This window comes from Lytechinus pictus, chromosome 15, assembly GCF_037042905.1.
Source record: "Lytechinus pictus isolate F3 Inbred chromosome 15, Lp3.0, whole genome shotgun sequence".
NCBI lineage: Eukaryota > Metazoa > Echinodermata > Echinoidea > Temnopleuroida > Toxopneustidae > Lytechinus > Lytechinus pictus.
This window is the reverse complement of record NC_087259.1, coordinates 16,885,148-16,908,240: the sequence shown is the minus strand read 5'-3', so window position 1 is coordinate 16,908,240 and position 23,093 is coordinate 16,885,148. Positions and strand designations below refer to the sequence as shown.

At 37.0% G+C, this 23,093-nt stretch overlaps 1 protein-coding gene across 2 annotated transcripts; it reads left to right on the top strand.

Moving 5' to 3' along the window:
- The first annotated feature begins 141 nt into the window (after nt 1-141).
- LOC129277828 (uncharacterized) lies at nt 142-17,346 on the top strand. 2 transcript variants are annotated; one of them, XM_064110286.1, is made up of 3 exons: nt 142-532; nt 9,801-9,919; nt 13,221-17,346. In XM_064110286.1, the coding sequence occupies exon 3, from the start codon at nt 13,322-13,324 to the stop codon at nt 16,838-16,840; it is 3,519 nt and encodes a 1,172-aa protein (XP_063966356.1). In that variant the 5' UTR covers nt 142-532; nt 9,801-9,919; nt 13,221-13,321; the 3' UTR covers nt 16,841-17,346. The 2 variants fall into 2 exon arrangements, with proteins under 2 accessions (XP_063966356.1, XP_063966357.1); XM_064110287.1 differs by lacking the exon at nt 142-532 and adding an exon at nt 4,773-5,171.
- The last annotated feature ends 5,747 nt before the right edge of the window (nt 17,347-23,093 follow it).

Genomic DNA, 23,093 nt, shown 5'->3' with positions numbered 1-23,093 from the left:
AAGATATATTTTTGTATTTACAATGTCTCGTATCTTTTATTTTGATGATATTCATAACTTGAATAAGTACCCGACATATCACAAACTGCCTTGACTTGAGACCAGTAACACGTCATCAGATCAGGGGGACAAGTAATTTGGGGGGGTCGATAAATATAACGCAACGTATACAGTACATACAGGCAAGCGCACCTCGCTCAGGTACAACGCGACTCCGACGATCAATACTTACAGGTACTACTAAACGGCTACTAAACTCCATTTTGTCTCATCAACGGACACAAATTCAGATCTGTGTGTATTCTAATCCAAGAGTGATTAACACAACTTCATTATTTTTGTGTAGGGGAAAGGGAGAAAGGAAAAGGAGCTCAGCTCATCATCGACATCGGGCAATAAATACATTTTGATTTGTCTTGAGACTTGACCGAAAAAAGGCGCATGCCCAAACTGCTTCAGCCAAAGCCAAAGGCAAAGCCAATGCAGTGGCAATGCCCAGCAAGCAGCATAGGTCTACGGTCATGACGCGACGGTAAGACTTTATTCTAACACTATAACCATGAAGCTAATAGCTTCATGCTATAACAGTCATTCAAGGCCAGGGACAGGGGGCAGTGCATTCCGGGAGTGCATTATTGCAGCTGATCATGAATGCATGTAAACTGAAACTCTGATGTTGAGCCTTGAGGGCTATATAATAATGCCATATTAAGTTATAGTAAAATAGGATAGATATATATTTTTATTTTAATATTGGCTATAGTTATTAATAACCTCGTTCCTGGATGAGTGGCCTCTACCGTAATGTCCAGGAACAAGGTTTTATATATAGTGCAGTGCATTGTAAATAAGTTTGTTGACTGGAATAAAAGTCAAAACACTTGAACTCTTCGACTGAATAGCTAGCTACGTCTAGACAGCTGGCAGCCGTCTGTTTCGAGGAGTTTTTTAACATGTTAATTTTTTTAATTTCTCCTCGTACACAGACGGCTCGCTATCGTGCAGCCACCATTAGGGGGGTAACAAAGCAAAATCCCCCCGACGGGGCTCATCGATTTATGTCTTTATTTCATAAAAATATATCAAAAGAACTGTATAAAAGTAAAGATTATTATTCCGTTTTGGCCTGAAATGCACCAAAACGGGGAAAAATAAACTTAAATGGGGAAAAACAGTGACTTACTTCAGCTGTCGCGCAACTTCACTTCCCTGTTTTATCCGAACTTAATATATTTGGCCATTGAGTCCCCTGTACAGATCAAGCTAGAACTTTGGTCTCTGTATTTGGTGAGTGGAGCCAACGGAGTTCAGCGGAACAACCAACATAATAGAGACAGAAGCTTTTGGTCTAGCTACGTCGGGAGGGAGAATTAGTCACCCAACAATTGTTAAAGGAGAATGAAACCCTTGAAACCAGCTGAATCCATATCAAAGAGAAAAATCAAAGAAACATAAAGTTTGAGGAAGATTGAATGAATAATAAGAAAGTTATGAGCATTTGAATGTCGAGATCACTAATGCCATGTAGATCCTCCAATTGGCAATGCGACCAAGATCTGTGATGTCACACATGTACAACTCCCTCATTACTTTAGTACTTATTTCACTTATATTCTGACTTTTATAGAGTCTATCACAGGATGAGGTGTTCTCTTTATGAGAGGACAAGTACAGAGGTTTCACAACATTATATCATTGATGAATTGTTTGTCATATGTTTAGAATGAGCAAAAAGAGATGTTTTGGGGTATATTTTCAGTGTCCAAAAGTAGAGAGTTGTTCATCTGTGATGTCATAGATCTTGGTCGCATTGCCAATGGGAGGATCTCCATAGCATTAGTAATCTCGACATTAATTTCAAATGCTCATAACTCTTCCATTGCTAGGCCTATTTTACTCAAACTTTTGTTGATCTTATTCTTTGATTTTTCTGCTTTCACAAAAGCTAACTCGCTCCAAGAGTTTCATTCTCCTTTAATGTTGTTCGCCAGTCCATTCATGAATGAATTTTATTTTTAAATTCATGAATGAATTTTATTTCACTTTTCAGTGAGAGAAATAAAATTCATGAATGAATTTACTACTGGCTATTAAACAACATTAACAATTGTTAGGAGACTGTAATTTCGACCTACATGTGCACTATATTATTAGTATTGAGAAATTCTATTAGGAGGTTGTTGCAATGCATCACTCTTGAGGTTTGTAGGATATTATGATGTCTCGTTCCAATTGTGTTGCATTTCATTCTAAAAATAGTGAATTTCACAGAAAACATAATTTTTCATGCCCCCAAAAATAAAATCACAGAAAAATACATTGAAAATCAAAGCCAATTCTTACAAACTTAACTGCATAAATGAAAAAATCTGCCCATTAAAAATGTTTGCGCCTGTTGGTTAAAATTGTGTTCGCCAAGCTTTATCTGCATGGAAATTTTCTTATAGATCTTTAATGTTTTGCTTTTCTGATGATTTGTACGTGTACATGTAGGCCTACCGTACATGTATATGGAATTTGATACACTGAATAACATAGATAAAATGAAATTTTGGTCTTTACATGTAGCTTACAATATACATGTAGGGCATGGGGCATGTATTTTCACTGTTGGTTTTTATTATGCATTCCAGGGTCCATGGGAGACCAGTTTATTGCTGAGTGGGCTACCTTTGTTTCTTATTTTCAGGTTTTTTTTGTTTGTTGCATTTATCATGATTGTTCTTCTTCTTCTTCCAGTCTGGTACAGTCCACCACTGGCGTATAATTGTACCTTAATTATTGTATTTAATATCGTACCTTGTCCTTGTTACATGTGCATCATGCAGTCATGCTACTTTGGGTGAAAGCACTTCTACTTCTCATAGTCTAATATACCACAGTGGCTAAAACCGATTTGGTCTACTGTCAACTTGGTCTAAAATGCAGTTATGACAGATCTATCTGAACTACACTATGTCCATTACATTTTAGTTTCATTCTCATAATAGTCCAATGCCCAGATGGTCTAATTAATGTCCATTTTGCATATATCAAATTAAAATTTTGTCTGAATCATATAGACCAAGAGAACATTAGACTAACTAGAAATTGGACAAATCGGTAAATAAATGGGGGGGGGGGGGAGAACAGTTTTTAAAATGTTGACCAAATTCTACAAAGTGTTGTAGTACAGAAAGCTCTTGTCCTATCAACCCACTTAAAGGGATGGTTTGGGCTGAAAGTATTTATAGCTTAATAAATAGAGTAGAATTCACTGAGCAAAATGCTGAAAATTTCATCAAAATCGGATGACAAAGTTATTGAAGTTTAAATTTTTGCAATATTTTGTGAAAACAGTCGTCATGAATATTCATTAGGTGGGCTGATGATGTCACATCCCCACTTGTTCTTGTATTTTATCATATGAAATTAGGTTTATTCAAAATTTTTCCTCCAAGAACTAGAAAAATTGGATTGACAACTGATTTAGTGCATTAGATATTTATTGCTGAACTTATTTCACTATAAGGGAGACATATTATTCACACAAGTATGAAATAATGAAAAACTATGATTTTAATTATGTAATAACATAAGAAAACGGAAAGTGGGGATGTGACATCATCAGCCCACCTAATGAATATTCATGACGACAGTTTTCACAAAATATTGCTAAACTTTAAACTTCAATAACTTTATTATTTGTTATCCGATTTTGATGAAATTTTCGGCATTTTGCTCAGTGAATTCTACTCTATGTATTAAATTATAAATATTTTCAGCCCGGACCAACCCTTTAAAGCTACATGTAAACACCAAAGCAACATGTACATGTATATGAAGCTTTTACACTTTTATGATATCGCGATGTAGGGGTGGTAGCTCTAGCAGGGGGGGGGGTTCAGGAGGAGGAGGTATAGGAAAACAAACTAATTCAAAGTCAGTTTAATCAACTGGTTATTTCTCTCCAGCAGTTTTTTTTTTGTTTAACTAGAAATGTACTAAGAATAAGTTTTATGAACTTCTTAATTGGCACTTATCCATCCAATTTAAACACATTTTTGTGCAAAAGGATTATTTTATGCAGTTAAAATTTGATATTTACTGCCAAAGTTTGGGAAACTTTTTTTTTGTATTTTATTTATGTTTTATTGGGTCAACAAAGACCAAGTATTAACAAAAATAAAAAATCAAACATAATTAAAACTTGACCACCAATTACTTTACTTTACAAAAAACTAGTTTGCTTTTTAAAAAATTAGAACTACACACTGTATGTAAAAGCGTGTCAGTGCTACACCATTGTGAAAAAAATATTATTTTTGTCCATCAATGTAACCCAAATTACACCACATTACAACATATGACCACAGAAACTTACATGTAAAGTCCTGTAATCTAGCTAACAGATGGTGACATGATATTTGCTCCTGCAAAATTTGCTCTGGTCTTAACCCAGAAGGCATCGGATTAGAGTTAGGATTGTAATAGTTTTTGTTTCCGAATAATGTGAAGATAATGATTGGGATTTATTTAGTTTTGGAGGATATATTTTATGTTTGGCTTTTATAATGTGCTGATTTTCCATTGGAGCAATTGTTGCTGATGCAAATGTCCCGGAACCACACTTGTTTGGCCACAAAACCACATTGTGGGTTTGAGATTCATTCACAGTCATTTTTACAGACTTCCTGTACAGATGAGCCCCTTTAAAGTAGCTTGAAATGTTTTTTTATCGAAATTGGCAATGTGCCAAGCGAGCATTGGGAATTTTGTATCCATGACCAGGAGAACTAGCTATGAGGTACATGTAGTTGCCTTTGTCTGGAGTACAAGTTTATTATGTGTCTACTATTTAAATACGCTGTAGGTTTCAGCACACTGGAAGAAACAGCAGAGCTAAAAATGGCTGGAAGATCAGGCTGAGTTCTTATTATCAGTAGGGATGCATACGCATTGTTGTCAACAGGGCAGTGACATCATCAGCTACGCATACATGTTGACACATACCTCCATGCATGCATGACCCCACTTAAGGCTTGCATTTTCTGGCAGAACTGCAGAGAAGTACCAGTACACGTTTGAATTCTTTTGGAAGCATTTCTATCTTTACCATGGATTGATCATTCTGACTGATTATGATGTCATTTTCCAAATAAAATTCTGTGAATCATCATTGTAATTGAATGGTAAGCTCAAGGGTCAGATAACACACAGTTTGCTTTTATGCAGTAGGATGGGGAGTTGGGTGTCCGGACAGTTTATATTATTGAGGCCTTCTTTTTTGTCTTTGGATTGCACTAAAAATATGAATTCGATAGTTGTAATCATCTTATATTTTGTTCTCTATAATATTTCCTAACATTTTGTAATAAAAATTGATGAAACTTCACTTGTAAATTTTTCCAAATGACGTTCAAAATTGATCGTCCGGACACACAACCTGTCCGGACACACAACAACTGGGTATACATTTATGAAGCTTTTCTGAATGTTTTTTTTCCGTGGTAAACTTGTGTTATTGTTGTATGACAGAGTCACAGACATTATAAAGGCAAAAAACAAATAGCTTTGTTTGCCTTTTTTAATAACCGGCCTGATCTTGGCCTCGTAAAGCATTCTGACTGCTTTTCTACAGTGCAGTTTTGAGCAAAAAAAATCCCCCAAATCTGCTAACTGGCCCTAGTTTTTTTCTGAAAATTATTTTCATTTTTTTAATTACAAATGTATGCAAAGTAAAATCATATATTAGGAACTTATACATGACATGCATGTGTGGGAGCTTTCATATCATACCCTAATATTTAATTTTATTCCTAATTTTATATTGGAGCCTAGGTACTGCAATTAATAATTTTTGCCATATTTGGAATCCCATTGCAGATTTTTGTGTGTACTAAAACCCAAGTCATTTCCAGGACCATATTCTGACATGTTAAAATTGTGTTTATGTATTACAGTACGGGTATATGTATTACAATATTGGTGTTGAAATAAAATCTTTATGCCTGATATTTTCTCCATTTTTTTTTTCCTGTTCGGTGAATAGGGGTTACACAGATATTTTTTCAGGCAGGGAGGGAGGGTAATTTCCAAACCTAAATAAAGCACACGATAACTGGGGGCCATTAATGCCTGAAATCATATTTACAGATCTATTATAGTTCCGGGGGGGGGGGGCACTTTAATTAAAACATGATGTCCCACATCAGGGTAAAAAATAGGGGGCTCTGGAATTAAAACTTGCTCTTAAAATGGGGGTCTCCAGAACTATTCAAGGATTAGCGATTGCTAAAAAAATGCAATGCTCTAGAACTGACCTTATCAGAAAATGGGGGTCTGCAGGACTTATAGAATCGTAGAGGCCCATACTATGTCAATGTTACCGCTTTATAACGTGCGCACGTGTCATGCCAATATCTTTTGACATGTTCGCTTGGGCTAGAGCTAGCTAGCTGCGAGCTAAGTGCTAGGATCAGAGTGCTGCGCGGGGAGCTTCGGCGGCCCGCGTGCCCAGGCTGGCACTGATCGAGCTCGCCATGCCGACTGCGACTGGCTATAGTCCATGATTGGCACACACTGGAACGAGGAACCACAAATTTGCTTTCTAAATTGGTGATGCTCTGGAACGGAAATTTAGGTTGAAAATTAAGGTCTCGACACAATAGACACATGTATGTAAACTTGGCAGAGTAATCCACGTTCAATTGGCTAGCTTTGAGAACAGCCTTTTAAAAAAATTCTTAAACCAAGATGAAACATGCTCATGTTTCATTTGAAATGAAAAACCTTCGAAAAAATCATTGAAAATTAGAAGCTTTAAGTACAACGTAAACCATGATTTTATGATTTTTTTTTGTCTTGTGATAAGTAGGACCTTGCAGCTCAGATTTTTAAAAGTCAAATCAATGTAAGGCTATCCCTAATATACAGTTCAGGCAAAAAGTTTACGTACACCCATGGAATTCAGTAAAATTTATTCGCTTGCCAAAAATCTTAAAATTTACTATATCTTGAAAATATAAATACTACCATGACGAGTTTGGTATCAAATGAAATCGAGCATATTCGGCTCTTTTACATAATTGGGATGCCGTTGGGATTTAAGTATATCTCATGTGGAATTTTCTTCGAAGATAAAAAAGTAGTATTCGTGCCAAATGTATTCTATTATTATATTTTGAAATATCATTTCATAAAAATATATAAATGTCAAATCTATGATTTATATTACATTTTCTATCATGATATGTCACTACTGAACAAAAAAGTGTAATCTGAAATGTTTGTGGTGAGAAGAAACTAGCACAAATATGAAACGTTTTTGTCAAGTTTTGTTTTTGATTTGTCTAAAATATAAAGATTTTTGGGGGAAAAATGACACCTAAATATTTTTTAGCTCATGAATACAAGGCAATGTGATGAAGGGGCATGACATTCTCATTTGTTTGATATCAAATCCATCATTTTATGAGATACTGTAAATTTTATTATGTTTGACAAGTGTCAACTTTTCTTTGAATTTCCTGGGTGTATGTAAACTTCTGGCCTCAACTGTAAATGTACATTAGAAAGTAGATCATGATGCAAGAACTTAAATTTTTTATTTTGTGAATGAAAATGATGTACTGCACTACATACTCTGTACATGTAGTTTTGTACAGGTAGTACATTGTAATATATAATTTCACCATATGAAAGATGTTGCAATATGATTTGGAATTCCTGTCAATTCTAAATCTAGTCATCACTTCCTGTTGATGTTTGACTTCGGCCTTTGATATTCAACTGTGTGTGTGTTGCAATCTTACAGTGAAAATTAAGGAATACCGATATTCAACTTCTTTCAATTCCATACATTGTAACTGCAGGTGTCCATATATTTTGATGTATGCTCTGTGGTAGTCTGCAGGCACAGACTCTTATTGAAACTTTGATAACAAGTGGGTCTTCACACAAAGACTAGAACATACATGTATGTAACTTGCTTGCTGTTTCAATTCAGCGAGAGGGCCTTTTTATAGTTGACATGCAAGGCTTTCTAAGCTGCACATTCAGACCCCTTATTAACTTGAGTGAAGGGTTTGCACAGCAGATTAATTTTGTGGTGTGTTTTGGCTGGGAATGTTTGTCTTCTGTTGTGTGGTTTGGGTAGCCGAAAGAAAATGAATTTATATTGACCCATGAATATGATTACTTTATTGCAATGAATGAAAGTAATGAGAAAGTTCAATGTACTCTTGGCATATCTGGATATCAGTACTTTGCATGTACATGTATGTTAGTAAAATATAAACATGGGGAGTTTTATGTATAAATTTATTAACAAGAAAAAGTTCATGAAATGCAGACATAAAGTCAACATTTCTGCTGAGTCATTTAATGAAACTACATGTACATATATATGAAAAGCTGATTGTTATCATAGTAGGGTCAAAGTACATGTCTGTGCAAATTGTTTTAACAATAGCTTAAATTCAGGATTTTGTTATTGTTCAGGGTTTTTTATTAAAGGACAAGTCCACCCTTACCAAAAGTGATTTAAATAAAAAGAGAAAAATCCAACAAGCATAACACTGAAAATTTCATCAAAATCAGATGTAAAATAAGAAAGTGATGACATGTTAAATTTTCGCTTAATTTCACAAAGCAGTTATATGCACATCCTGGTTGGTATGCAAATGAGGAGACTGATGATGTCATCCACTCACTATTTCTTTTGTATTTTATTATATGAAATATTCTTATTTTCTCCTCATTGTCAAGTGAAACAATTATTAATTCCTCCCTGAACATCTGGAATTAGCATTGTTTAAATACTATATGGTTCAGTCAAGTTGGACCTTATTGTTAAATCTGTAAAAAATGAAATATTGTATAATTCAAACAATAAAAAAACAAAAGAAATAGTGAGTGAGGAACATCATCGACCGTCCCATTTGCATGTCACTGAGTTGTCCATATCACTGTTTTGTGAAAAATAAGCGAAACCTTGAAATGTAATAACTTTCTTACTTTACATCTGATTTTGAAGAAATTTTCAGTGCTATGCTTCTTTGACTTTTCTCTATCAATTCAAATCAACATTTTTCTGGGGTGGATTTGACCTTTGAAGAGGCTCATAGAAGCATGTGTGAGAAGAACCAATAAATAGCATGGAGTTATCATAGTAGTCCAAGGTACATGTACATGTAGCTAATATTTCAGGCTCAAGAGCAAAAAGAGGGGATTTGGTAAAACCTGTTTATCTAATTTCATTTTTTTTTTAAATATTAATAACCAATAGATGTTATACTTTTTATTGTTTTTATTTTTTACCATGCAAATGAATATTCGTATTCATTTTTTGACAAAAAATAGCTTCAGAACAATATTTTTCTACTCCGACCTAACCTATCATCCCGGGGGGGGGGGGGGGGGGGGTTCTGTGCAAACCCTTTTAAAATTTATTTTTGATTTCCATCAGTTTCATTTCAGTCCGGTATTATTCAATTATGATATTTTTGCAAATTCTGCATAGTCCATGGGTCTGTATCACTGTACAATCAAGGAGATATCACCACTTGATACCAGCTTTGTGAAACAATACTCAAGTACGATGATTTTACTTCTTTAAATAAGCTCTCGTATTTGATGTACATGTACAAACATGTCTTGGGCTGTAGGATGTAACTTCCATATGCCATGAATGGGTAGGAAATATGTACCCCATAAAGAGTATTCAATTTGATTTTCCTTCACCTAGTTTATGTAAATGGTTTTCTATGACTCAATACTACATGTAATTCTGTTTTATATATTTTTTGTGTATTTCACAGAGAGCCAAGTTAGGTAGCATCCTGTTCCTCTTCTTCCGATGATCAAAGCCAATTGTGAAAGTTTATCCATTCTAAACGAGAAAGTCGACCACAGTGGTTTTACCAAATACCAATTAAAGGTAAGTTTGGAAACGTTTGTATTTTTTGTCTCACCCACTGGAAGTGATCGAAGGCTAGATTTAGGGATCCAATTATGGCATCCGTCCATCGCAAATGTTATACTGTATGATGCGTGACCTGGTACCAATGTCAAACAAACTTGAATAGTAGATGCAGTCGGGGGGGGGGGGGGGGTACCATTATGTTGCAGCGCATACATTCGTAATTCCGAAGCTTCGTTATTCTGAAGGTTCAGATATTCCGAAGGTTCGTTATTGGGAAGGTTCGTTAGTCCGAAAACGAAGTGAGGTTCGTAATTCCGAAGTTTCGTTAATCCGAAAACGAAATGAGGTACGAAATTCTGAAGGTTCGTTAGTCCGAAAACGAAATGATTAACGAACCTTATTTTGTTTTCGGATTAAAGAACCTTCGGAACAACGAACTTTATTTCGTTTTCGGATTATCGAACCTTCGGAATAACGCCACAAATGTTTGTATTAACGAACCCTTTTACGTTTTCGGATTAACGAACATCGAGGTATAGGCAATTTACGTGTTTCGGAATTACGAACCTTCGGAATAAAGAACCTTCGGAATTACGAAGTGTAACCATGTTGCAGTGCCTTGGAGGTCACATGGTGAGGTCAAAGGTTATTTGAGCTCGTATTGTTATATAGTACCTGCAGGACTTAGTTTACCCAATTTTAAAAGACTCTATGCACTAATAGGGGACCGTTGTATTAATGTATATTGGCATTGGGACTCTATTATAACAACCTTGCAACCGTTGCAGGAATAATGGCAGTATGGGTATATGCGGCCCTCTAAGTCTCATTTTCACGCCTTGCCAGCAGTTCCAAAGCATATAGTTTTCCCCTTTTTCAATAACCAACCAATTCTCCCTCATTTCAGGCATTACTTTTCATATACCCCCATTTTGTGTTTAAGGTCAAGTCCACCCCAGAAAACAGTTGATTTAAATAAATAGAGAAAAAGAAATCAAACATGAATAATGGGAAAACTTCATCAAAATCGGATGTAAAATAAGAAAATTATGACATAGTAAAGTTTCGCTTATTTTTCACAAAACAGTTCTATGCTCAACTCAGTGATATGCAAATGAGAGAGTCGATGATGTCACTCACTCACTACTTCTTTTGTTTTTTATTGTTTGAATTATACAATATTTCAATTTTTACGAATACATGTATGGCAATTAGGACCTCCTTGCCTGAACCACAAAATGTTAAAATGATGGAATTCCACGTGTTCAGGGAGGAATGAAACTTCGTATCACATGACAATGACGAGAAAATCAAAATATTTCAATAAAATACGAAAGAAATAGTGAGTGGGTGATGTCATCTGTCCCCTCATTTGCATACCAAACAGGATGTGCATATAACTGTTTTGAGAAATCAAACGAAACTTTAAAATATCATAACTTTCTTATTTTACATCCGAATTGGATGAAATTTTCAGTGTTATGCTTGTTTGAATTTTCTCTTTCTATTCAAATCAGCTTTTTGTTGGTATAGACTTGTCCTTTAAATTCCAGTTCCCAAGTGCCCTCATTTGCACCTGGCCATCTAGTTCTGAACACCCCTCATTTCATCGCAAATTCAGTTCTTAAAGGCCACTGCACACCTTTCGACCCGACTGGTCTGCTACTGGCTTGCGACTGAGTGAGGGGAGATGAATCGCAACGTAGTCATAAGCCTCGACACCGCACACCTTGCAATCCGACCAGGATCCGACTACCATGCTGTCTGCGACTCGCGCATGCGCTTTTTGCATTTTGCCATAGCAACTGAGAAAGTGCGCTTACTACTGCGTATGCGCGTTGTTTATCATATACACGCCGTGCAACTCTGCTGTCTGATTGGCTTGATGTTGGAGTGAGCCTGCGATCCAGTTGTAAGGATTCAACATGTGAAATCCTTACGATTTTCCTTGCGACTTGTCTCTGACCGGTCTGCGACTCTCAAGCTGACAAGAGCTGTGACGTCACAACTCCCCTCACTCAGTCGCAAGCCAGTCGCAGACCAGTCGGGTCGTAAGGTGTGCGGTGGCCTTAAGGGGTACGGTTTCGGATTTTGGGGCGGGACATCCCTTCCCAATTCCAAGTCAAACAAATTTCATTGGTGATGTCGCTGGTCCCAAAAGATCCAGGATCTGATCAAGGGAACAGTAATCTGCATAATTTGTGTTTTAGCATTATTTGGTTAAACTCAGCTTACAACAACTTTTGACTTTATTTTTCATAATGATGAATTTTAAGGCTTTGTTTATATGCAGTGAGGAGGATTAGCTACAGTGTATTTAATTTTTATTTTTTCATTTAAAATTGCTCATATTTTTTTTTTTTCAAAGATAACTTTCCTTAATGTCGTGACACTAGCCAGATAAATCTATTCCATGATTTAATTTCCCACAGTGTTGATTTTTAATCTTTAAATTTAAATGAACTGTGGAAACTTTTGACAGTTGACAGATCTGAGCCTGAATTCTGTTTTTACTCCGAAGAACATTAAGGTAGAAAGAATTGGCAAGTCAATTTGATACAGGAAATTTCTCTTCCTGTTTGGATATGGATAAAGGAACCTTTAAAATTTGTCAATGATAACCATAGCAATATTGTTTGCTCTCTATTTGGAAAGTCTGGGGTCCGGGTCTAAAGTTCCCACAGGATCTCCTCAATCTTGAAAAACTCTAGTGTGAATGCATGATTCCGATTTCCATGAAAAAAGGTAAAAATTTGGCATCCAGCCTGACATATCTAGCATCAATGAAAAATAATGGATGGCGAGAGATTCCTATTACTTGCTTGAGTCAATTTCTCAGGCCACCCAGTGCATGCATATATTCTCTATCTTTCTCCCCTGCTGTAACACAGAAGTACATCAGGCTGGATACCTTTTTTTTTTGTGCATTATAAGGGGGTGTTTTCGAGATAAAGAAACAAGATGAGAGCAAACCTTCATCTTAAATAAAAACTGATTGTTCGATCCGGATTCCCCCAGCTTCAAGTCCTTACTCAGACTCAAGATCTTGAGCTTTGATTAGTTAATGTCTTGTTTGAATCTGATTGAGACCTGACTGACTTTGCATCATGAAAGATCATGTAGGGTGACTCCTAGATGATTTTCAGGTAAAATCTCACTTTTGAATCGTCATTGGCAAGAGTCTTGGATGAACAGAGGTGACTCCCAGTATAAAGAAGTTATGGTAGTCTGTTTACCAGAACATTAAAATTATCTGAAGATGTAGACTCTCTTTTAATAACCTCTACATTTTATTGTGTATTTTTTCTTTCTGCAGGTATTGACAAGTGAGACTTGGGGCTATGACCTAATCCTTGAGCTCCATCTGGTAGGTGTTAAATTAGAAACCACAGTCATCATTGAGTAGATAGCGCAACCATGGTACCTCAGGACGACCGGAGGGAAGCAAGGCCCGTGAATCATCTACATGATCACATCCATCCAAAGGATGAGGCCTTCCAGTATCGAGGTACACAGCCCATGAAAATGGTCAAGCAGTTTGTCAAGGAGAACCATCCCGCGATCGTAATCTTGCAGGGTTTCCTTTTGTTGGGTAAAACTAGAACAAGCAAGGAGTTTGCCCGTCTGCTGGCGAAGCGATTGCGAGAATCAACGGATTGCGCCAAGGAAGTTTACACTTTCCTGTTTGATCTAAAAAATGTTGAATCAGCAGAGAAACTGCCAAGTTATATCTACAATGATTTATGCAAAGCTGAAATAAAAGGCTTTGAGTGTAATGTCGTAGATAATATTGATCAACTCAGTGATGCCTTTAAAAAGGCAAATGATTGGAACAAGGTATTTGTACTTGTACTTGACAATATTGATAGAGTTCATGACAGGGAACGGCCGAAGATGCTTGAGTTTATCCAGGATTTTGCAGCTATCACCAGAAATGTGCATCTTGTCCTTACCAGTGTTACTGATGTGAATCTAGTGAGAGATCCCAATATGTTCATGAAGTATCATTTGAAGCCATTGGAGCCAGATTGTGCCAAAGAATTGCTGCGGGAGACAGCGGGTAATCCAGAAGGCTTTGATAGGCATGCAGGTGATATCGTCTGTCTGGTGGGTGGGTCGCCGTTAGCTCTAATGATCGCAGGGAACGAGATGAACAAAAAGTCCACCCAACTGCCATACACTCCCGAGGACTTTGTTGAAGTCATGAAAGACTCGTCATCGTTAGCCCTTCACCTTGAGAATTCCCCTTCAGATGATCAACTAGTAAAGAGAATAACCGATATTGTCAAGGACAATTTCAGTGAGTTGGAGAAGTTAGTAATGGCAATGGACAACCCACAAGTATTTACTCCAGAGGACTTGAAAGATGCCATGGCTGCTGCATGTGGAACTCAAAAGCATGCATGGGAGATCAAAAGGATTGTTCTGTTTGTCCTACGAAAATCTATGTATGGATTTAATGATGATAATGGTAGTGCTGAATCTACACCTCTAGTGATTGAAATATTGAAGGAAACATTCTGCCAGATGACCTCAAAGGATGGTTTCCTTAAGGCTTTCAACAGGAATCTGGTGAACACTATAGATGACACAAGCCACTTGATGAGGTTGGTAGCAAAAGGGCTTCGCCAGGCTGAAATCTGCCTTCTTAGAAATCATGTGCATCAAGAGGTGCAGAATCTGCGGAGCATCGTCATTTCAAAAGCCTGTGAATTGCTTCTAACAATTGGAGTAGATGATAAGACCCTGAATGACTTTCGCTCAAAGAGTCTACACATTAAAAAAGAGTGGGAAGAGTTGGAGGCCAAACCAGACAGAATACATGTACAAGTGGGTATTCAAGAGAGTTGCCCTAATCCTGAAGGAAAGTCTGTTGAAAAAGAATTAGAGGCCTGTATCTCTCCAACATTTCCACCAAACATATTGGCCAATGTGAAAGAAAGCCTGGCCGTCGGTTCTTCAACATCTTCAGTGCAAGCAGCAAATGTTGAAAGTTCTGACGAAACCAAACGGGTTGACGAACCATATCAACAGAAGGAAAGTGGAGACAAAGAACAAAATGCGAGTGGAAAGACCCTAATAGCTGGAATAACCAGGGTAGTTAGTGAAACAACTGTCAAGGGGCAAGCTTCAGATAGTCTTCTCTCATCATGCAGTGTCAAGACCACAGTTACAAAAGAAGTTAATTCTAAAACTGCCCATGTGAATCAAGATAAATGTGTGACTGCTGTATCCTTTTCTCAAGCAAGCACCCTTTCAGATGCATTTGGTCACTTTTCCATTAGACAACTTAGTGAACCAGGTTCCCTTCATTCCACAGATTGCAGGGAACCATCTCAGGAGAGCCTGCCGTTGCATGGTACCTACTCCGCCTTGCCCACACGTCAGGACAACCATGTCCTCACAAGTTCTCCAGACGTTGAAAGTAGAAAACAGGGTGATCAACAAGATATTGATACAGGATGTAATGGGTTGTCCAGGAAAGAAGCGACAGAATCAGAATTTGAGGATTGGGAGCATGGAGATGGTGAAGAGGTAGGTGAGTCAAAGGAAGAAACAAATGCCAATGGCGAACCTTCTTTTAAGGTTCCTCAGCCTGACAGAAAGGAGCATCTTGCTGGCAGTGAAATGAATGGTGAAGATAACAAGCCTCTGCATCTGCACGACATTCAGACAGCTGTTGTCACATCTAATCCCAGGATCTCCAATGCCACTACCACTGGAAGACAAAGTGATATTCTGCAGCAGTCTCGTCCACAAGATAGAAGGAGACATGAAACCAGGGGACCGGGTATCCTAGGGCTGCCTCCTGCAGCTGCATCCTTTGACTCCCGTAGACATCCACCTGTTCCTGGATATCTATCCCATAATCTAGCATTGCACCAAAATCCCTCCTCTCCACGTATGGATATAAGATATCCAGTAGACTGTAGATTCATGCCTGCCAGCCAACCGATACAGGAACAGAACTATATGGCACCGGGTCTTCTTCAGCCATCAAATGTCCAAGCGTTCAATAACACACCTTACAGTGGAAGTTCAGGTCACTACAATCACTTTGGTAGAGAGTATAACGAGCGTGATTTCGATCAAGGTCCCGGTTCTCTTCAGCAATCACAGGTCCAAGGTGATAGGCTCCCTAACACAAATTACAGTGGAGGTTCCGGCCAGTACAATCATTTCGGAAGGGAGTACAATCAGTATAATATTGTAGAGTCCCACAACCCAAGCAGTATCCCTGTGCAGAAATTGACAAAGACATTTGATGAATTATCTCTAGAGCGTGAGCCACCTCCTTCAAGTGGTATGTCATATTCACCTTCAGACTTTCAGCAGCAACAATCCAAGTGTGTCTACCCTCCTCAGATGAGTGCGCATCCTTATCATAGCCTTGTATCCACTCCTTCTCCATGCTTCCAACCTCGGGGACCCCCCTCTCATAATGTCCAAAGTCCCCCTCACACCTTGAGAATGTATGGGGATTACCAACCCGGCAGTGTCAGGAATAGCCACCACCAAGTACAAGGGCCACCTCATGATATTGATCCTTCATCTCAGAACTCAAGATTGCGATCCCGGGGTCCATCAAGTAGGTTCCAACAGTCGTATGGTCCCCCGTCCCAAAACCATGTCGGTACCCCACCTCCCCAATCCCAGGTCCAGTCACCCAGTTACAGATATCAACAATCTCAAGGACCACCCTTCCAGAGCTTCCAGAGCATGGGAATGCCCCCTTCTCCATGCTTCCAACCCCGGGGAACCCCCTCAAGTAATATCCAAAGTCCCCCTCACACCTTGAGAATGTATGGGGATGACCAACCTGGCGGTGCCAGTAATGGCCCACCAAGTCGACCTTATCAAGGAGATCATGTCCACCGACAACACGGTCAGTATCAACCTCAATCTAGGTATGATCAAAGAAATGGTCGGTACTAAAACCAGTCAAATGTCATGATTTCACTTGGTTGATAACTGTCATGTAACAGGGTCCCTTTTCCTTTATAATGTCCAGTCACACATATTTACAAGCAATAATTCCATGCAAGATTTGTACCAGTAGGCTATTTCATAATTTTTTTCGTGCGACATGTTTTGAAGATTGTCTTTTGAGTTGCCAAAATGATTTTTTTTTTATATAACACTCATTTCACGTGGGATTTTGTTTCATGTAGAGTTTTTTCAGAGAAAAAGGTAGAAGGTTACTGCATAAATGTACACTGTTCTATATTTTGAGGCAATACAAACACAAATGGCCAATGAATATATATTAGCAATTCATAATAAGTTTAATGATTAAAGATTGACCAGCATTTCATGGGGATTTTCTCATACATGAAGATTCTTTTTGAAAGTTTGTTATGTTCTCAAATTATCATGGCTTCACCAGTCCATGAAATCAAGTAGCAATGGACAAAACGTAAGTCAGATGATAAAAAATATAATTTTATGGAATTAAACAGGCATTTCATGAAAGAATATCATGACATAAAGAAAATGATATAAATTTGATAATTTCACAATCCAAGTATTTTTACTGAAATAAATTGTTCCCAATACATGTAATTTGCTTCAGATTTTTGTTTTTTTTTCTGAAAAGGGGACACAAGGTCGTTTCAAAGGTATGTAAATGGTGGGAGATAACCACACACAGAGCCATTAATAGAGAGGGTTCGGCCAACCAGGTTTCAATGGGTAACCAACATGGCGCAATATCATTTTAATTGGGCTTGCCTAACAAAGCATTATGCGCCATGTTGGTATTCATTGAAACCGAGTTGGCTGAAAACTCAGTCTATTAATGGCTCTGACCACACATATCTCCTCAAAGTAACGACTTGGGGCAATATGGGTCTACTAAGTGAAGGATATGTGTATTATCTCCCCAAAACTAATACCATTATTACATATTATTACCTGCAGCTACAGGATATATATATATATATATATATATATATATATATATATATATATATATATTGTGTGAAAGAAATAGATGAAGAAAACAATGGTAGGCGTAGCTTAAATCAAGGTTCCCCAGAGCTTGTCATTGTTCAAAACCCATCTTCACCCGACAAAGGAAATTATAATTGGTATAGTGTCGAAAATCTGTCTATCTGACGGTCAATCGGATCGGGGTCGCCCTAGCCACTAACCCGTCTCTGTGGTCTAGTGGTTAAGGCACCGGCGTTCAAAGCTGGGGGCCCGGGTTCGATTCCCGGCAGAGACATTTTTTCGGCATCACCAATTTTTCCAAAGGGCAGATAGCTCTGGGGAACCTTGATTTAAGCTACGCCTACCATTGTTCTCTTCATCCATTTCTTTCACACAATATTTAAATAAAAGAGTTGCCAAAGCTGTTGTACATGTATAACTTCACACACATATATATATATATATATATATATACTGTCGCTGCAGGTAATAATATAATATATATATATCATTCAAACTATAATAGCAATTTGTATATATCTCTTTGCATGTCAGTACTGATTATAGGTTGCTTATGAACATGATGAAGTTTCCTAGCTTAGTAATTTTGATGTGTATTGTTTCTGTGTAGGCACACAAAATGCATGCCGTGCATATACACTTTATTAAACGTGTACACAATCTTGTGCTTGGGTTTATCAGCAGGGGAGTATGGATATTATGGACTGATCATTAAAGGACATGTCCACCCCCAAAAAATTGTTGATTTGAATTAAAAGAGAAAAATCCAACAAGCATAGTGCTGAAAATTTCATCAAAATCGGATGTAAAATAAAAAAGTTATGACATTTTAAAATGTTATGAAACGTTTATATTCACATCCTGGTTGGTATGCAATTGAGGAGACTGATGACATCATCCACTCACTATTTCTTTTGTAGTTTATTATATGAAATATGACATATTCTAATTTTCTCATTGTCAAGTGAAATAACGATCAAATCCTCCCTGAACATGTAGAATTAGCATTGTTTAGTACTATAAGGTTCAGTCAAGTTGGTCTTTATTGTAAAATCTGTAAAAAAAAAATGAAACATTGTATAGTTCAAACAATAAAAAACAAATGGTGAATGAAGGACATCATCAACTGTCTCATTTGCATGTCACTGAATTGTGCATATCACTGTTGTATGGAAATCCATCCATACCATAATTTTTCTACAAGAAATTTGTACAATATCCTTAGTTTAAGATAAGAGAATTACACCGAATCTTCAAGAGAAGATAAATGTATGAAAAATATTAAAAAGCGGAAATTTAAAATGTGATAATTTTCTTATTTTACATCTAATTTTGGTGAAATTTTCACCGTTGCTAGTTTGATTTTTCTCTATTTTTATTCAAATCAATATTTTTCTGGGGTGGACATGTCCTTTTGGTTCATAGGAGGAATAGGAAAATTACAAATGAATTGGAGAAGCACTCAAAGCTTTCAGTACCGCAGAACATAACACTAGCCACTATCAAAATAAACACAATTTTGCAAGTGAGCAATACCCGGCAGTTATCCGGTTTTCAAAATGTTTCTGTAATGAATAATTCTGTAATTTGATATGAAATATTTTTGTAATGAGTGCAAATAAGTGCATTCAACAAGTTACTCAAATATGTAGCCATTTCCCCTTTAATACAAAAAAGCTTATTCATTCATGTCTTTCCCCAGGGAAATGGAAAACAAAACATGTATATGTAGGTTGTATTCCTGATGGCATCTGAAAAACTGGGATAGGATATCCCAAATAATAGGACTTCAAAATGCTGAATCATCCTCTTTTTTGCAAAGGTGAATTGAACAATATGAAATTTGATATTGCAATCCAAGTTATTTGTGCAAAACCAGCATTGAAACTTGCTCAGTTAATCAATTCAATATTCCTTACAAAAGTAAATCCATATTCATCCCCACCTCTTTGTGTGTGATTATGATAAAACTTGTGTATTTTGAAGAACCTACCCATAGTGCATTGCAAATAATTGCATCATCACTGTAATGTTTATTGTTGTTTGTCAATGTAGTGACATGAATTTGGAATCCATTGGTCATTTTTAGTTGTAGATTACTTTATATTTCTGTAATTTTTATTATGACTTCATTTACATGTACACGTATGTTGCTACCTCTGATTTGAAAATGTATATGTAGGTAGTTTAATTTTTTGTCCATTCATACCGTAGTTATTTATCATGCATGCAATCTTGTTATTAGGTGTTTTATATATCATTGTTATTTATGCACATTGTTATTACCATATTAAATTAATGTCTGTACAACACTAGTGTATTGGGATGGTGGAGGGGGCAAGTTTTGACATTGCTATGCAGTATATGCTAGACTCCATATGTGTACATGATATATACAGTATATCTTAGAGAAAAGGAAAATCAATTATGATATTTCATTTACAATTGAGCATTAAAATTGAGCATTTTTCAGTATTTTGATACTTAACATGAGATAAATACTTCACGCAAAGAGCAAAACAAGTTATCTGTCAGAATCGAGTTGTGCCGAAAATTGGACAGTATTGGTTTCACGATGCGACGACCGTGCTTATTCAACCATTGGCTCATTACCAGTCATTAGCATTTATTTGGATTCTTTGTTAAGTCTCTGCCTCTTATCTCTACAAGGAGAGTGGATTCAGATTCATGCTCTAGTTTTTGCGCAAATTGTTTCTGATATGCCTCAATATTTATTGTTTGTTGTCTGCCATGCGTGAACAATTTGCTAAGCTATTGGTCTCAAATTAAAGAAGAGAGTCCTCTCTCATCTTGTGCAAAATTTATAGTATAAATGAATTTATATATATGCCTACATCCTACGAAAGGGGGAAGTCTATGAATGGGTTTATTCCATCATAATACACATATAGACGTAAAGACGAAGGTAGAGGGCGTTAAGGCGCATTACGAACATTGAAAGAAGACAAAAAATTTGCCTTAACTGCAGATGTAGAAAGATATATATATACTTTATTGGCTATAGAAATGTAATTATTATTATCATAAACCAAATGAACCAATTGTAATTATATATATGTATATCTCTTGGGACTACCGAAGATGTAAATATAACACATGTTTTGCGTAATCTGGTCTGAAGTAATGCTTTCAATTAGTTAATGGCTCTGTTATACATCTTTCCATGCATGCCTTGCAGTTGCAGCCGGGCATTCACACGCAACTCACCGGCAAACAAGTTTTGAGCATGTTCATAGCTTCTCTGCGTGCAAATCAAACTTGCATGCGCTCCTTTGGGCAAATGCAAGTAAGATACTGTCAATGTGTGCAACCTGCGAGCGACAAAAATAATCGAAAAAAAATCACCTGCTAGTCACACGCAAGGCATGCACGGAACGATGTGAGAGGCCCGGATGGTTGACTTATGCTTGGACATTTGCTCATCATTAATTTGGAAATCGATTTGGAAACTCTACTCCAATGTACCGGAAGTAGATCTTTGTTAATTTGGTGGCATAACCTTGATTTTAAAGACTTACTCATTAAATAATTGTTTGCTGCTTTATTTTACCTTTAATTGTTTCATAGACCTTTGATCATTTTTATGGTATGGAAGACTATGAGTGTCATACTCCTAAAATATCCAGACAGCTTTTATTACTCTCAATGATCTATTGAGGCACTCTGAGCCAACTTGCCCTCTTGTAATGGGGCAAGTAAAAATCATGAAAGCCTAAGTGAACTTAAAATCATGTAATACAGTGTATCTTTTAGTGATAGTGGTTTTGTTAATATCAGTGTTGTAAAATTCCACCAAAATGGTTATTAATTTTCAAGTAAGAGATTTTTTCAATTAATTAGGACATATTTTTGACAAGAAATTTTGAAAGAAAATTGGTTAAAATGCTTAAATGTATAACATCTACAAATTAGATGCTATACACATTTAAAGAAAAAAAACCCAGAGAACTGATGTAAAACATCTCAATCAAACTACATGTGTATTTATTTTGGTTGAGAACTTGACAATTTTTTTTGTGGTATCAATAATTATGAAGTGCCTGATTGTGAATACATGTCTATGGCAAAGAAAATGTCTAGGAGGCTGGCAAAGAGGGTGCTTTGAATTGTGATGCTGATATCTTATATTATGTACAGTATATAAACCAAATTGTATAGTGCATACAGTGTTTTGAGTGTCCTTTGTTTACCAATGAGTCAATGTTTATTTGATGATTAGTCCCCCAAGTATATTCATTCCTGATGACCCCCACCCCTCCCATGGACGCCCCTTTCCCTCGAGTGCAATTCCCCCTGCCCCCTAGTCTGCTGGCACAGACCCTGATTGAAACTTTGATCAACAAGTGTGTCTCCACGCATAGACAAGCATAAACAAAAGTTGCGGTTTGAGGGCCTCCAGTACACAAGGCATGAGTAGGCTGCACATTCAGACCCTTGACTCGAGTGAAGGGTGTGCACAGCAGACTGCCTGCTGCCCCCCCTCCCTCTTGTATTTCTGCAAGTCTCTCAGAATACAGTCGGTTTCTCCAGAGAACAGACAATACCTTATCCTAGATGACGATATTAAGTCCCTGGGAAAGATATCTTCAAGGCCCCGTCTTACAAAGAGTTATGATTGATCCAATCAATCACGACTATGGAAATCCATCCACACCACAATTTTTCTAAAAGAAATTTGTACAATATCCTTAGTTTAAAATAAGAGAATTACACCGAATCTTCAAGAGAACGATAAATGTATGAATATACATCATATCTAGAAAATATTTTGAACAAACTTGCATTTTAGATATTGACGTTACTGGCTGTCCATAGTTGCGGTTGATCGAATCACTCGCAAGTCTCTGTAAGACGGGGGCCCTGAACTTTTTATTGTGTTTATTTTAGTGCAGTATCTCTTTATGCATCCTGTAGTTTACGTATCAATATTGAGGACTTTCAGTTTACATCAGGGGCCACGGAACCATACGGTATACAAAAAAATCTGGTTGTGAGATTTTGTGTGGTCAGGCCCACCCCCCGAATTGAGGTTCAGCCCCCTCCCTCACTTTTCGTCCTGCAGCCCTACCTGTACATTAAATGGTAGACTGTTTCCAATGGAAAGATGCTGAATATTATAATTGATTTTTTCATAAAATTGTGATGAGCTGAATGAAATAAACCTGGATTACAAAGATATTTCTATTTCCAATCAAGAAAAAAAAATTGTGGTGTT

Coding starts and splice junctions, on each gene's coding strand:
- LOC129277828 (XM_064110286.1), top strand. CDS start 13,322: ATGGTACCTCAGGACGACCGGAGGGAAGCAAGGCCCGTGAATCATCTA.